We start from the raw sequence: 17620 nt of genomic DNA on the forward strand, positions 1-17620 counted from the left end.
GTAATGACACCATGAATACGAACTGAGAAAACAAAATAAAAATCCTGAATATGTTGAAAAATAACAACTCTTGCATAGAAGTGTGTGTATAAAAAAGGTCACTGTTCCACCAGAAGCTATCCATCAAAACTTTGAATACGACGATACTAGTACAAATGTAAAAATAAGATATCCTACTGTCTTTGTCTGACCGAACGGAGAGAGAATACCGCGGCTCTTTCTACGTAGATAATCGAATTGTTCGCGTGAAAAGGATTGGCTTTAACCACGTAATAGCATTTGACCCTTACGAAAAACTGAAAATAGAAGTTTAAGAAAACAAGCAAATGCATCGTGTTTCATAGAGTTAATAAAATTCATAGTTTCACAAAACGCGTCATTTAGCATGTGCATACAGAATAAGGCATATGACAACAACTTAGATCATCACGCCTTGTATGGCTCAGTGGTAGAGCACCTGGATTTTAAACTTGCGATAGCAATCTCCGTGCGTTCAAATCCATCAAATTTTGGAATTTTAATAGCTATAGATTGTCATACACAACGACAGATAGCCTACATGAGTACAAAGAAACACAGACCAACTTTGAGAAATATGTATATATATATATTATATATACTACATTATATATATACATGTACTATGTATACACGATAATATATTAGATATAGTGTATATATAATATATATACACAATAAAATATAACCACAGAATCTGATTTGCCGCTAGTGAACCAAAGTATGTAAACACATCAAGAAGCTTTGAGAGATTCTGCAAGATTTAAAAGATTCTTTCAAGAAAGCTGTTCAGACAATACCTTACACCTTATTTTAGTTACATATTGTATTTCAGAGTATAATACAATACCTACTAATGATTCAGCTATGGTTTATTTTTACAGAAGGTTCCCGTTCTAAAATATATGAGGTGAAGGATTATTGAAGGTACACATTTGGCACGTTTGAAAACAACCATTTGTATGCCTGGCTGAAATGATATAGTATGCATTCTACTGTATTTTGCCTCTAGGTTGAGCTTGAAATGTCAATATCACGCTGTATCAGCTCACGCCACAATCCAATCCTGCATAATATCACAGCTATTGCCAAAATGTACAGTGCGTAATGCCGCGGTTACCAAGTTACGGCGTGGTAACAACGCTGATATTACTACAAATACTATAGTATTGATTGACCAAAGCGCTTCAAATGAAAACACATGATGTCATGCCTGGCTGCCTGCATGTGGCTGCCTAACATGTTAGTGCCGGCCCGGCAAATTGCCTGCGGGACGTAATATTGCGCAATGTATTGATAAGAATAGATGTAGAAGATTAATCGAAGTAGGTCACTAATACCACTAACACAATAAGCGCTCCAATGGCGCTGTCGTTGGCAGACAAGCCCAGACAAGATTACGATTTTGATAAAACACCTGCCATGACACCGCGGGTATTCACTCACTTATCTATATGTACTAATATTGAATGATTATTGGCATCCATTGACCATCAAGTTGACTAGAGCAACTGAGAATAAGATATTTATTAGTACCTGATTATATAATTGTTTCATTTTAGTATGAATTTACAACTTCCTATCATTGTTGAACATGCACAACAAAAATCATGTGTAAACAAGCAGAGCGCTGCATGCTCACTGCATTGATATCATGTAGAGTAAGTGGAACAGCAAAGGAAGATGAACAAACCTCGGCCAGGAGCAAATGTTATCCCATTCCTGCTCACAAAATCTCGAATAGAAATCCTGCTAGTAACTGGTAACGTTTTAAAACGATCATCCGTTACTACATGACTTGTACTGGGTGCTGTTCCTTTGTAAGCTGGCATATTTAAAGATGGTTTGGCGCTGCAAGAAAAACATGACCGCATTGACTACTAACATAATTGCACCAATAGAAGGGCTTCAATTGAAACTCTTTAGAATGAAGTGCAAGATAATATGTTATAATGTCTGGTAAAATTAGGTGAGTTGGAGTCAAAGTCTTTATTTGATGCTATACATATAAACTCATGTATAAATTTAGATAGTAGTAAACTATTCATAGTATTCAAGACTAAATAACATAAATAAGCTTAAAAAAATTGATGTTTGTACAGAATTTAGCCAGCTAAATTTTTTAAAATCGTGATAAATTTTAAAAGGTTTGCACACCTCTATAATATTGCAAAACCCCAATTTTAAAGTATTGGACCTCAGGAACAGACAGCTTAGTACATAACATTCATTTGGTCATGCTAGTAAGCTTGACAGATAAAATATTAAAATTGTACACTCCCTAAAGAGATACACTCCCAAATTACTCCATGTAACAAATACACCAGTTCTTGGATAAGCGCATAACATTCCCAAAGGGAATATCTTTGTTCGACACACTTTAGTTTTATGCCATAGGAATGTAGAGTAAAAAACCTGCAAGATTGAAGTGCAATTGTTGAATCAGTTTGATCCAAATCTCCATTAAAGTAAAGGTAAGAGTAACAAATTTGAATGTTTTTCTTGGTGCACTTCGCAACAGTTTTATTGCAGTTTTAAATAATTTGTGTCTCCAAGGCGTATAAAGCACTCAACTCCGATCATAAGGTAGCTAGCAATAGTAAATAATTATGTTCTACGCCTTATAAGATATTGAGTCTACAACAAAAACGCTATATATTAGAGCAATGCATGTAATACGTGTGACCACAAATTTACAAGCCTACAACTATTTCCAGCCTTTCCCGACTGTTAAATAATCAGCGCACTTAAATTGACAGTTTGTAACAATTATTATTATAGATTAACATATTCTACACGCAATAATTTTATGATTGCGATTACCAATTAATGAATGTTAGACTACAATATTCACGTGAATGTATTTTATTCCTCGCAAACCTGACATTTACCTAGTGACTACCACTACTTGGACACTGTGCTTTTGTACTAGCAGATGGCGTTGCTAGCATTTGCTGCAGTGAAGTAGGCGTGTACTTCCGTAGTTAAGAGGTCGAGTAGATACTTGCGACGACCGAAATAAGGGCAGACAATCTACAAATCGTCTTTGTGCGACTGGTCTATGCGATAGACGCGTGTAATAGCACGCTACATAATTATATACACTACATGTATTTGTATATAGACGTTTGCACATTTTCAAAATCTGCGTACAAACAGTCTAGATTGAAAACTAAGTTTTAGCAAGTTAGAACAACTAGAATGTTTATTAAACGCTAAAGTTTACATTTACGGCGTCTATAATAAACGACGTATATATGTATGTACTTTTTACTGTCGCCACACATGATAGCCCAAATCATATGCAATTTAAAAAACAAGTCTATTGCGAAAGTCTACGAAAGATTTATTTATTCATTTTAGATAGTTCACGTCAAACAAAATTCGTCATGAACAAATTGCTTTGTTGTAATACATTCTGATAAGATACGGTATACAGTGCATAGAATGTCAACACTGTAGAATTTAGTCTATATTGAAACCGCGAGTCCGTGATCGAAATGTCTAAGTTGATTCTTATCGGTAATCTGCTGGTCTATCATAGGCCGCTTGTACCTGAGTTTACGATTATGGTTCTAGGGCCATTCTATGTTCCACTGAGTCTTGTACCAGCTTGATTCGCGGACCACCAATTTTCGTCGGATTTGATTTCCATGCGAGGCAGTCTTTTTTCCTAACGTCTTTAGCGTAGATAGGGACGGACACAGACCTGCCAACCCAAGAGTGGGGCAATGCGTGAGATTTGGTTTTGGGGCAATTGATGTATCAACGATAGTATATAGAAAATTGAGGAAATTGGAGCAAAAATCTAACGCATTTTCATTTTTTTCGGGTGATTGCGTGAGTCTCACGCCCAAAGCGTCAGAGTTGGCAGGTATGGACGGGTACCGCTTTTGTTGCCCTTTATTATTGTCAGCAAGACATCAAGGATGTTGCTACGCAGCACCAAGCTGCTACGATGGCACACCAACCTTTCCTTTGCCACCAGCCTTCACCACCACGGCGATGTACGCCCACAGCAGAATGCTGTCACGAATCTCGCGACAGTTCCTACTGCCGACCTATAGGCAAATCAAATAAGCAGCCTCGCTGCAGCAGCGAGGCTGCTATACGATGATCTCTTCAGCCCGACCACCACTCGCAGATTTCCTGTCAGCAAAAGCACGGCGATTCACTAAATCGGCTCCCTTGCTCTCCTCACTGAGACTTCTGTCAAGCATCTGATTAACGCCTGTTTATATAAAGAGGCCTGTTAGTCTCTCGGCTTTTCTGTGAAAAGTTAGATTTTCAAAGCCCTGGCTTCCATGAAAGCCATACTCCACATCACCAGCTAATCACTTGAAAGCCTCGAACATTTACATAATATCCCACATCTCCCCCATCTTCTTACAAAGCTCACAAGAAAGATGCATTAGTCTCGAGCGACTAGCACTCGTAGTCATCCAAATACGCAAGACGTCGTTTGCACACGCTGTGACAGTTTAGGCGGTTCAGGCTGCTCAGTCTGTCTGTCTCGACCGCCGGCCTGTCTGCATCAGCCCCGGGTTCGACTTCCTCAGCTGGCAGCTGAGGTCCGACACCTCCCTGATTATCTACTGCCTCTCCGTCGGCCTCACCTAGAGGCCCAACAGACAATACATGGTCAGTAGCCATCTCCACTGGTGGCATATCGACAACATCCGCTTGCAGGAAATGGTTGTTACCTAAACCCAATGGTCTAAATCCAATGTCACTGACAAGTCCATGACTGGTATGGCCAGTATGTACCTATGTCGTTGCCATAGTGCCGTCGCCTGAAATCCCTCACATGCCTAGGCATGCCATCCACACATACTGTGTTGTTAGAAGCAACGCTGGTAACCTGACCTAGCGTCCACCGTTTTGTGCAAGTTTGGGATATGGTTTCACCCACACCTCATCACCCACACTAAAACAGTTCTTGACATTTTCCTCAGATGCCTTACTGTTGATATCAAAGGGCACTCGATATCAGTATCGAAACAGCACATTCAAAGGGACAAAGGTTTCCTGCGTCTTCGTCCAAGGCATCACATTATACCAAAAATTTGCCTCTGGGGTGATCCCACCCCTTTCGGCAATTCTTTTGATTGTCCAATGAATTCTCTCAACTATTCCATTACTGCTAGGGATGGAGGCGACTCGAAAACTAAAAGAAATTCCTCACTTGCCAGCAAACTGATGAACAGCTGCTGACCTGCACACTGCTGAGTTGTCCAGCAACAACTCATGACACAGCCCACGCTCAACCATGATGCTACACAGCTGAGTCACTATTTGTTCCGCAGACTCAATTTGCGGCATGCGCCAGATGTCAAACCGTGACGGGCCACAGTCCACCATTGACAGAAATGGACTGTCACCATAATGGTTCACATCAATAGCAACTCGGCACAAATTCTCCTCTACGACCAAACCTCCAACGGGCACAATATTCTTGCCCTGCAGTGCAAGGTCAGTGCGCTGGCATGCCTTGTACCTAGCCAGGTTAGGTTTTACCTGTTCCCATGACAGATCTTTACGAATCTGTCATGCAAGATAAAGCATCCTGTCAACTCCCAAATGGTGTTTTCAAGACTTTTGCTGCTGACAATTGCTGCTGACACCTCAGCTGCTTCACAGTCAGCCTCTCATTACTCTAGCCAACGCTTTTGTACCCTGGTCATTCGATCAGCTTTATTCTCTACCGAAGGAACAAAGTGAACAGACACTGCAAGTCCATACTTGGCTATAGTGTCACGGATCACCCCCAAACGACACTTCACAAGCATCTCCGCAACACCCTACATTCGGAAATGGTTTCGCCCATCAATGGTGTTGGTCAACCAGTTAACAACTGTAAGCAAATCGATGGTTAACGTAAAAGTGTTGAACCCCAACGCAATTGCCAAATTGATCCTCTGACCAACTGCCTCCGACTCAGCAACATTGATGTGCTGATGGTCAGATTCCTTTCGGAGCCGTAAAGCATCCTCCACAGTATTGCCATCAACCTCCAAAGCCACACCCATGCCAAAGGAGCTTACATCAGCCCACACTGTAACAGAACCTTGAAGGTTCACCCTCCAAACTCGTTTGACTGGGTCCTCGTGGCAGGTTCTTGCCAAGAGCTCACCTGCCAGACTGCTGACTGTCATCCCAACAGGAGAGCCCTAAGCTCCACTGCAGCCCAGCTGTTAGAAAGCTGCAGCGTGGGCGCAGCCACCTCGCCACAGGGTAGTGGTCAACTAGTCAGTCGCATATGGAAAACAGCTCCCTCTTCGAGAGTGTTGATGGCTCAAAATTGTGCTCCGAGAGAGCTGTTTCCCTCAACATCTGCAGAAGCCTGCTGGAATCTTTCTGTAAAGCAACACCCAGCAATCGGGCTCTTAGGCAAACTCAGGCTCCTTTGTCTGGAGCTCATAGCTAGCCAAGTGGTCTCTCAACTCTTAAGCACTCAGTACAGACTCCTGAACCATGATGTCATCAATATAGTTATCAGTACCAAGAGGAACACGTTCGTCTAATGACAGAACTTCTTTAAGGGTTGAGGTCATGATTCTCAGTGCACTTAACAGGCCATAACCTAGTCAAGTTAAGGCATAGTGCCCGTCTTTGTACCTCACGAACTGATACTTCCACAGGTCCTTGGAAATACGGATCTGCAGGTGTGTAAACTTAAGGTCTACCACCTTAAGCTCGCCCTGCAGCTGCTGCCATTTCCTAATCTTACCAGCACACGCCGCCACACGCTATCACCAGTATGACACTTGACAAATGCATTCAGCCCACGGTAATCCATGACTGGGCACACTTTGTCTTTCGTCGGCTGAATCACTGCCAGCAGTGAAATGATGCCTTCTACAGGCCCGTACTACCGCTTCAGCCAGCCTTTTCAGATCCATTTCTCTAGTTCAGCGCAATAGCGCTCTTACACCTGAGGTACCTGAGCACATTTATACTCGGAGTTCCTGGTCTTGAGCTTGTTAGGTAGCTCCCCAGACTACCGCCAATCTAACGGACCAAGAACTTTTGGCAAACTCAGCGACGAAATCTGGGTCCTCAACCCGCAGAAGACCCATATTGCTGCAGGCTGATGGCCCAGAGTCACCCACAGCCATGCTGGCTGCACTAACATTGGGCTCTCCTCGAAAAGCCCTGCAACATCCATCTCGATGAGGTTTTTCCCACCGGACACTGTATTTCGAATCCAAACCTCTCCTAACAGTGACACTACCCATATGATTGATGACATCACCGCCAAGAAGTCAGTTGACCCCGAGATTCCTCAACTCACTCATTACCGGCGCAGTAACACAAAAGCAGTGTTCCTGCAAGCCAATAATGACTTGTCATCAGCCTTTAGTGCGAGAAACTTTGTTAATGGCTGGAGCCATTAACAAAGGCTGGCCTAGCCTAATGGGAAGCCCCACTACCACCCGCGGATTTACTAATATCCGCTCGCTTTCTGTGTCAACAAGACACATGAAAAATGACCGTTGAGAACAGCCCTAACAACTGACATGCCGCTACTGCACATAGCCCTACCAGCTGTCCCGAACAGTACCAAACTGTCTGGCCGCATGCAAGTACCGATTCGTGCTACTCTGTTTCTATCAAAAAGGGCATCGTTTGCACCCTCCTCGCGAAACTCGATCCACCATTAGTAGACCCGGCAGCTATGTCATCATACGTTCGCTGTCTAGGACAGCTCGTAACGAGATGCTCAGTGCTGCCCACCCTTCTGGAAGAAGTCTGTTAATTTCTTTCGCTCTTACACCCAAATCTGTTCTGTTGACAGGTTTGTACACAATGATTACCACTACACCGAAAGCAGCCTGAGGTGCTTACCTGCTCAAACAAGCAGCCTTGCTGCTATACGATGGACTCTTCAGCCCGACTGCCACTCGCAGATTTTCTGTCAGCAAAAGCACGGTGATTCACTAAATCGGCTCCCTTACTCTCCTCACGGAGGCTTCTGTCAAGCATCTGATTTATGCCTGTTTATATAGCGAGGCCTGTTAGTCCCTCGGCTTTCCTGTGAAAAGTTAGATTTGCAAAGCCCTGGCTTCCATGAAAGCCAGCCTCCGCATCACCGGTTAATCATTGGAAAGCTTCGAATATTCACATAATATCCCACAATTATATTAAACTTCGTGAAGAAGAATATGATATTAGTTTATAGATCACTGAGCAAAATGTTGATCACATTTTCGCAAATGTTGCATGATATCTTTCCATGACTATGTTGTGTACACTGTTGCACTAATAAATATTTGTTAATAGTTTGTATTCTAGAAAGTACATCAGGCTTTAAAATTTTTACAACAGGATTTTGTGTGTTTGAAGTATAGATGTGATCTTCTATTCTAAGACCAGCCTTGGCTGATATTATGTTTCATATAAGTGTTTACTGAGTTGAGCATCATTGCTCAAGCCCAAGTTTCCGTTTTTATCAGCAACTTGTGTTCTTTCAGCTAATCCTGAGTGACTACTTAACAGTAGATGAGAGACTAGTCTATAGCCAACATCTTGCCAACAAGGGCCAGTGAGTAGCTTTTGGATTTTTAGCTTTTGCAAAGTTTTTTGTGATGGACAGTAATAGTCACATTATGAGCTGATTGTTAAAACTTGCAAGTTTTTTTTAAAAATCCGCCTAGAGTGTCCTTGTCTCTAAAGCGCTTGACTATATAGAAATGGTTGATGGAGATACTTCTTTTTGAAACATAGGTAACAGCTCTCAGCGATACTCCATTATAATTATTGTTATGATTACCTTCTTCATTCAGCGGTCTCTCAAAATTTTTTTGTTTATTTTATCGTTATTCATTCATTGCATTTTATTACTTTACATGTTAGTTAATCAATAAGTACGGCACCTGTGTTCCATTCAATCAAAATAGAGTCTGTTACATCTATCTGCTTTTACTGTTATTTTAGACTTGTTGGAAATCTTCTATTTTTCTCAATCTTGCCTACACTCAATCATGAAACCAACTCACTGGTTGCTATTATTCGCAATTTATCTTGTCTTTTTGGATTTGGTTATACCTAATTACTTGTGAATGCTCGCACTGGTTCTTTAGATTGATTCCTAATATAGCAGTGCAGATAGCTGGAAAGACACTCTATCGGTTGGTTTAGTGCGGTTCCAACTCACCAATATCACTATCGCCAATATCATTAAAGATTATAGGTGACGTTTTCTTTGTTCTATGATTAGCCTGATTGTAGGTGTATGTTACACATATGAATATGCTGCTGTAAATCTATTCTCTTACCTGAAAAACAATGTTTGTAAAGGTTTATCCCCCTGTTGTCAAGAGATAATAATTCATAGTATATGTCTATATACACATGCTGTAGTCGTGTGTCACAACAATGTCTATTTTAATACGTATTGTTCTGTTAATTGTTAAGTCATGATTTGGTTCCAGCAAAGATTTTACTCGGACTGATCAAGGTGCTATGTCAAGGTTACAGAAATTCAGCAAGACTAGATTGTTTTTTCTTTGTTGGGACCTTTTTACTATTCATACCAGAGTAGGTGGCTTGAGAGCAAAAACAAACATGTAACCTTTTGTTTTGCTGATTTCATGTATCGAAAGTCCAGCGATTGCTTCAAAGGTATGATTCCTTTTATGTAATAAAGCTTTAGACATGTAGACCCACTGGCAGATGTAACTAAAGCGCTTATTACCATACCATTTCTTCTCTGGCTACTTGTTAAATAAATACTAGTGAGATGGATCGCAAGATAGTTTTCCAACTTTGCTAGGTGAAGTGAATATGTGCAACATTGTATCAATGACCGTGTAAAGCACACGTCGCGCACACTTAGCAATAGTTTGGATCAAGTAATCTTTTCTCCCATCAATTGAGGATGTCATTTTATCAAAAGCAAGCGGGGATGATTTGGCAATCCTAAAATACGCATTCTGTTTATTTTTGCCAGGCAAGACCGGGCACCTATACACTAGAAATAAGAAGTTCAAATGAAGTTTTACTAGAAGTTATGTAAAAGCATAATTAGTGAAAAAGAGAAAGCGAACAAAAGACACAGTTTTCTCGATTAGATCTGTTCCCTTTTCTGTAATAGCTAAACAGGATACCATGAGAATAAAAACCACTCTTTGAGAAACTTGATGTTAAAAAGTTACCTAATCAATTCAAGAGGATGCATAAAAAAGGAATACAATGAACAGCTCAAGTAATCACATATAAACTGTAGTAACAACTGTTTATTGATGTTGGTCCTGGTCTATTAAAGCAAGATATCTAAGTTTGCTTAATGGATCTGACTGGAATTGAAATCGTTCAAGATGTGTTCGTAATAAAAAGCGATATTTTCTGTTGTAGCCCCAATTTTATTTGTTGACAAAACTACTGTGTTGTATTATTAAGAGTTGTCTGCCCTCATGCTTATATTGTTGTTAACCACACCCACTGTTCTGGAAGATTCAAATGGCTCGTGTTCCATTGTGTGTGACTGATGAAAAACACTTATTAAATGTTGAGCATTCTGACAAGCTGTGCTCTTTATCTAATTGTAATAATCTAACATGGTGGCAGCGGTAAATGTGTGGATAGCAAGATTATATTTGGAACTTTCAGTATAACAGTGACATATTAATCATTATAGAGGGAATTTTGCCTCCTCAGCAGCTGGACTTAAGGTGTGAGGATTTGTCTGGTGAATGGCTTTCAGTGACTACCTCTTGGCAATTGACCTGACTGAAACTACTAAGGTAGCCGAAAAGCGAAAGCTGGCCTTACTCAGGCATGCAGGGGTTGAGGATGTAAGAGAAGTCTATTCGCAGATGGAGTTCAAATCACAACCTGATGATGATGGCAATACTGAAGAGCTAGAGGGAGCTGCTGGGAGGAAGTTGGATGATGTTATCAAAAGATTTCATGAATATTGCAATCCCAGGTCGGGTGTTGTTAGTGAGTAGATTTAAGTTTCACAATAGCAGTCAAGGTGGTGACACTGTGGATGTATTTTTGATGAAACTGAGACAGTTGGCTAAGGGTTGTCAATCTGGCAATCAGAGAGATTCCTTGATTCGAGACAAACTGTTTTTTGGCTTGGATGATACAAAAGAGAGAGAGACAAGCTTATGAGAGAATCAGATGAAAAGTTGTCTCTCAACTATGTGTTCAAGTCATTGAGAATTGCTGAAAAGTCAGGAAAACTGAAGCACCAAAAAGCTGAGGAAAAATCTGAAGATGTCAATGCAGTATCTCAGTTGAGAAGAGAGAAAACTGTCAAGTCAGCAAAACATAAATTTTCCAAGCAGAAATGTAAGAATTGTGGGAAGAATCACAATAAGGGTCAGAGATGTCCTGCATATGGTACGCAGTGTAAACGTTGCCAAAAATTTAATCACTGGGCAGTTATGTGTAGACAAGATACTCATATAAATGAAACAGAAGATCATGATGTTACAGAAGGTTATCTGGGTGAAATAAACACCATAAATGCTATTAACTCGTCTATGACTTACTCCTGGTATGCAGATTTACGAGTACACACAAATGCTGTGAAAAGCCAGCGAGTCAGATTTAAACTGGATACAGGAGCTGCTTTGAGTGTATGTGGACCAAATCAGTTAACTGGTGATGTTTTGCCTTCTGACAAAAAGTTATATGAACCCAGACACACACCACTAAACTTTATTGGGAGAATACACTGTAAGATTACTGCCGAGAGTGAGGTTACTGAGGAATATATCTACCTAGTTCCAAACCAGAAAATGCCATTACTTAGTATGCTATTACTTAGTACCTCATGCTATACATGTTCCCAGACCGATATCATTTCCACTGAGAGACAAAGCAGATAGAGTGCTTGATAAGATGGTAGCAGATGAAGTCATCAAGAAGGTTGGACCTAATGAACCTACATCATGGTGGTGGTTCCAAAAGCTAATAAGGAGGAAGTAAGAATTGTATCTGACTTCACAGAGCTTAATAGGTTTATCCAGCGGGAAATTCATCCCATGGCATCAGTGGTTGCGAATTTAGCTATGTTAGATGGCGGAAGTGTTTTCTAAAATAGATGCCAATAGTGGTTTCTGGCAGATTCCACTTAGCTTAGACTCCAGTTATCTGACCACTTTCCTCACTCATAAAGGACGGTTTAGATATCTTTGACTTCCACAAGGCCTATCCAGTAGCCCAGAAATCGTTTCTGCTGAGATGAACAGAATCCTTGAAGACTGTAAAGGTGTTGTCATACACATGGATGATTTGCTTGTATTTGGGAAAGATCAACAGCAACATGATGAACGACTACAGGCGGTTCTAGACAAGATTGCTGACGCTGGTATGACATTAAACAAGGCAAAATGCAAATTTAGTGCGCCATCTGTTGAGTTTCTTGGACATCTGATTGATGAGCAGGGCATTCATGCAAGAGCGAGGCTGCAAGGAATATTGGATTTTCCCTGACCTGTTGATGTTCATGGTATTAGAAGTTTTCTGGGCATGGTAAACCAATATGCTAAATTTTCATCTGAGCTTGCCAATATTACAGAGCCGTTGAGAGTGCTACTCAAGGGGCCGTGGTAGTGGTTGAAGCCTCAGGAGTCAGCATTTCAGAAGCTGAAAAATGTTTTTGCTAATGAACCTGTTCTCGCTATATATGATGTAAAGAAAGAAACTGTGATAACCTCAGATGCAAGCAAAGTGGGTCTTGGTGCTACACTCACACAAGTTCAAGATGATGGAAGTCGGAGGCTGGTTGCTGCTGCAAGTCATTCTTTAACAGAGACAGAACAGAGATATGCAACTATAGAGAAAGGGGGCTTAGGAGTCTGCTGGGCTATGGAAAAGTTTGCTCCCTATGTCTTAGGTATGGAAAATGCTACAATAGAGACTGATCATCAACCTTTGGTATCGCTATTCGGAGATATGTTCCTTGATAGATTGCTACCTAGACTCCAGGGATTCAAGCTTCGTCTACAGAGATTTCAGTACACCATGAAACATATCAAGGGAGTTATGAATATTACGGCAGATGCACTCTCTCGATATACCTCTGCAGAACCAAATAGTTCTGATGTAGCACGAGTGGATGAAATGGAGCATTATGTTAATTTAGTTGTATCTCCTAATGGCTCAGATTCCAGATTAGAGCAATTGAAAGTTGATCAGAGAGACGACACAACTATTTCCTAGGTGATCAGATTTGTTGAAGGAGATTGGCCTGCCTACTTGTCCTCAAAAGACACTTCTAAAACCCTACTTTGACAGAAAATCTCTCTTGTCAATGAGTAAAGGGTTTCTGATGCTTGGTACCCGATTAGTCATCCCTGTGGGCCAAAGAAAACAAGTGTTGAAGGACCTTCATAAGGGACATTTTGGAGTCACCAAATGTCAATCAAAAGCTAAGAACAGCCTGTGGTGGCCAGGAATGCCTAAAGACATTGAACAGATGATAAGAGACTGTAATGACTGTAGAGTAAATTCCAACAAACAATGGGAACATCTCAGGCCAACCTCTACTCCAGATAGACCTTGGTAAATGCTTGGCACCGATCTTCTACACTTCAAGGGTCAGACTTACCTGTTAGTCATTGATTATTACTCTCACTATCCAGATTTAGCTCTCTTAGGTGCACGATACTTTTCGTCAAAAAAGGTTATGCATCTGAAATCTATGTTCTCTCGCCATAGAATTCCAGAGACAGTAATGTCTGATAATGGTCCACAGTATTCTAGTAAAGTTTGCAGACTTCACCATCCAGTATGTATTCCGTCACGTTACAAGCAGTCCAGAATATCATAGAGGAAATGGAGCTGCAGAGAGAGGAGTGCAAACCATCAAGAAAATGCTGGTTAAAGAAGAGGACCCTTATCTGGCACTGCTGGCTTATCGTTCTTCACCAGTTTTGCCTGTACTCCCCTGCAGAGCTGTTGATGGGAAGGAAACTTAGAACCACTGTGGTAACTCATCCGGATGATTTGCTGCCCAAACAACCAGATCATGCCCGATTCATTGCATCAAATGAACAATATAAGTCAAGGATGAACCAGAACCATGATAGTAACTGTAAAGTAATACCTCTAGCACCTGTTCACTCTGGAGACGCTGTGTGGGTCAGAGATAAACAGAGAAATGGAAAGGTGATCGCTGCATCTGACAATATTACAAGGAAAGTTATAGTTGAGACAGAAGCTGGTAGATTGCTCAGAAACAGATCAGATGTTGTCAGTATGGAGCCAAATGCACCTCTACGCAGATCGCAGAGAATCAAAAGTCCCCAATGAAGTTTGAGGCAACTGGTCATGAATAGCAAAGACAATCATTGATGGTATTCAATTTGTTTGTATTTCATGGCAAACAAACAGTTCTTACATATTTCTCATTCAGTTTATTATATTTTACTTTTGTTGTAAGTACAATCATTATACTCTTGTTTAGAGCTTGAAGGGGGATGTTGTATTATTAAGAGTTGTCTACCCCCATGCTTATATTGTTGTTAACCACACCCGCTGTTATGGAAGATTCTAATGACTCATGTTCCATTGTGTGTGACCGATGAAAGACACATTAAATGTTGAGCATTCAGACAAGCTGTGTTCTTTATCTAATTGTAATGATCTAACACTGTGCTGCTGAGATCTGGCTTGATTCACAATATCCTTACATCATTGTTTTGAGTGTAGACAAGTTTCAATTGTTTTACAGATAGGTGGATGCAATTAACAGTACTGTAAAGGGTTAGTTAGGTGAAACCTCTTGTTCATTTGTAAATACATTGTCATAGTCTCACATAGTTATTAAAACTGGAGCAATGTCTAAAATTATTTTGCTTGCAGATAAAGCAAAACAATAGAGCTAAAAATTACTGTCACCACTAGGTTACCCTATAAAAAACACATTCTTGCTTAACAAGAAGTTACAATATGTTGCACTTGTATTGTCTAAGACAGTTCATCGCTGGGCATAACCACTGCTGCCACAAAAAACAATGGATCATGATGTAATTGTTTTATTTGCAGAGTTGTTTATAACTATAACTACATCCGAAGTTGCAAAAAGCATTTGATTTAATGATTAGAAATCATAACAGAACAACACATCAAAACAATTGATAAAATGGCATAAAAGCTACCTATTTGACTGTAAAAGTTTGTGTAGAGAGTTCTAAAAAACAAAAAAAGATTAAAAAATACATATTAAAAATTAAATTAAGTTGAATCACTATAAACTAAGTCTCTGATAATAAATAATCATTTAAAACAAACCCAATAAAGTATTTTTGATTTTACACTCAACAACAGTTCACTTTTTTGATCGTCTTTGCCATTTCACTTTTTCGCGGCAGCTTTTTAGCTGGTGCCTTCTTAGCTGGTGCCTTCTTGGAGGGTGCCTTCTTAGCTGGTGCCTTCTTGGCGGGCGCCTCCTTGGCGGTTGCCTTCTTGGAGGGTGCCTTTTTGAGAGTTGCTTTTTTTGTTGGCACTTTCAAAAGAGGTTTCTTAGCTGGAGTTTTTGTGGTTGAAGATTTTTTAGCTTCAACTCTAGATTTTTTTGCTGCTGATGTGCTCACTGCTGATGTTGATTTCCTTTTTACAGCGACAGATTTGGCAGCAGTCTTAAGTTTCTTGGCTCCTGAAGCTGATGTAGTTGATGAAGCTGGTTGTTTCTTACCTGAAGGGCCTACACAATATCAAATAAATTACATGTACAAACAATATCATGCTCTAGTTTTTATATTTTATAATTCAAGTACAGGTAGTCCTCACTTAATAATGGAGTTATGTTTTGAAGTTGTTTTTACGATTCGCCTCCATTTCTTCAAGCCTCCATTTCATACGCTTAAGCTATTTAAACTGTATGGCACTTCTTCACCTTTCTTCTACTTTCACATTCTACGGGCTTTTGTAGTAATAAATTTAAATTTTGATAAGCACATTAAATTTTACCTTTTTCTTTTTCATTTAGCTTTTGCACATGCACAAGCATGTAAACAATTATTAGACTACTGTAGAGTATGTTCCAGTAAATATTACAAATTTGTACCTACTTTTCATGCTTACTTTCCTGGCATTTATTTTTTCATTTAGCGTTTAAATGTAGCATAGATCCTTTTTATAATACTTCAACTATGGCGGATGTTAACTTGACACCTGATAATGGGTGTGCATAAAAACAACGTCGTGGCTAGCACACATGTGTAATATCTTATACATTCATGGTCACTTAAGTTAATACTTTTAAGAAATATAATTTCTTTTTACTTTCATATTTTTGGCAGTTTTAACAATCTTGACACGCCATCGTAACTTCGAGTCATTGCTAAGTGAGGCCATCGTTAAGTGCAGACTTTCTGTAGTACGTAAAATTTAGTCACTGATAGACCAGACAAAATCCTGCAACTGCAAATGCGATAATAGACAGTCAGTTTATATTCAAGTATATTATGTATATTATCAGCCAAAAAATGGATTACTGCCTCGTAATAAACAAATTCCAGCATCTACCTGGGGCAGCACTGACAGAGGCAGCAGCTCCTGCTGGTCCATCGTCATCACCATCATTTCCAGCTAAACTGTTAAAAAGTGCGTGGAGATCAGCATTCATTCCAGAACCACCAGATCGGTTGGTAACTTCCTGACGATATGCCTGCAATAAGAATGCTTTAGTAAAGTAAACAAGCAAAGTAACTTTCAGAAAACTATGTATTTGCCATACATAATCAAGCCATCACCTCCACCAGTGAAGATGGTTATTCTCTTAGAGCATAAACATTTCAAGATCGGATGTCGCGAACCAGACCTGGCAATTGAGAGTGCTGATTATATCATAGATACTCCCTAGCCTATTTATGATTGGCTCACTATTCAGATATGCATTGTCACTCTGACTTTCTAACAACACGCACCAGACCAACTGCTCCAACAAATGGATATTACAATTTCAGCTCACCTCCAGCTCATCAGCTCCCTGCTCCTTATAAGCAATGGCCATGATGAAATCAAAGACATTGGAGAAGTTGCTAAGCGTCAAGTGGTGGCCATAGGTCTTGAAGGCCAAACCTTGCCAGAATTGATTGGCTTCTCTGTGGCTTGGGCCGCATTGAACTGAGTAAACTCGGCAACCAATTCTCGCAAGCAGATCAGTTTCCCTCCTCCAGTTTACAGCCTTCTTAACAAAGCTAAAGGAGCGCATGATATGCTTGTATGCACCCACACTGTGAGGAACCGCATCTCCTATCATAACCAGAGCTCGTTGGCTGCCTAAAGATATATAGAACAGTTATAGAAAAATGAAGATGATATGGTAATAAAAATAGTCTGGTATACACCTTATTTATATAATAACAGTAAGTTTATATAGTAACAGCTTTGTCTTAAGCCTAATTTATGACTTGCTTTATTGGAGTAAAACACACGCGTGTCGGTGAAATAAAAATACATTAACGAACAAGTGTTCATTTCCCACAACACTTATATAAAAATAAGTGATTCGTAAAAGGATATATACAAGAATGGAACAAGTTATATACAAGTTGGAACAAGATTGATCACATGTAGGTCTAATAAACCAAAACAGGACTTGAGTCAATCTAACTTAGACCTGCATACCACTTGTCCA

The 17620-nt window shown here is 40.0% G+C and overlaps 1 protein-coding gene across 3 annotated transcripts in view; it reads right to left on the minus strand.

The window, feature by feature from the left end:
• The window catches only part of LOC137391976 (uncharacterized), a 37330-nt gene that overhangs the window by 9056 nt on the left and 10654 nt on the right, over window positions 1-17620 (minus strand). The window contains exons 1-2 of one of the 3 annotated variants that reach the window (XM_068078554.1): window positions 2910-2970; window positions 1712-1869 (exon numbers count right to left, since the gene is read on the minus strand). The exons of 1 other annotated variant lie outside the window; for it this stretch is intronic. In XM_068078554.1, the coding sequence (XP_067934655.1) occupies window positions 1712-1850 (139 nt within the window). In that variant the 5' untranslated portion in view covers window positions 1851-1869; window positions 2910-2970. Of the gene's footprint in view, window positions 1-1711; window positions 1870-2841; window positions 2860-2909; window positions 2971-17620 lie in introns of those variants that run through there. One more of the 3 variants, XM_068078556.1, reaches the window with a different exon arrangement.

Source organism: Watersipora subatra, chromosome 3 (assembly GCF_963576615.1).
Source record: "Watersipora subatra chromosome 3, tzWatSuba1.1, whole genome shotgun sequence".
NCBI classification, from domain to species: Eukaryota; Metazoa; Bryozoa; class Gymnolaemata; order Cheilostomatida; family Watersiporidae; genus Watersipora; species Watersipora subatra.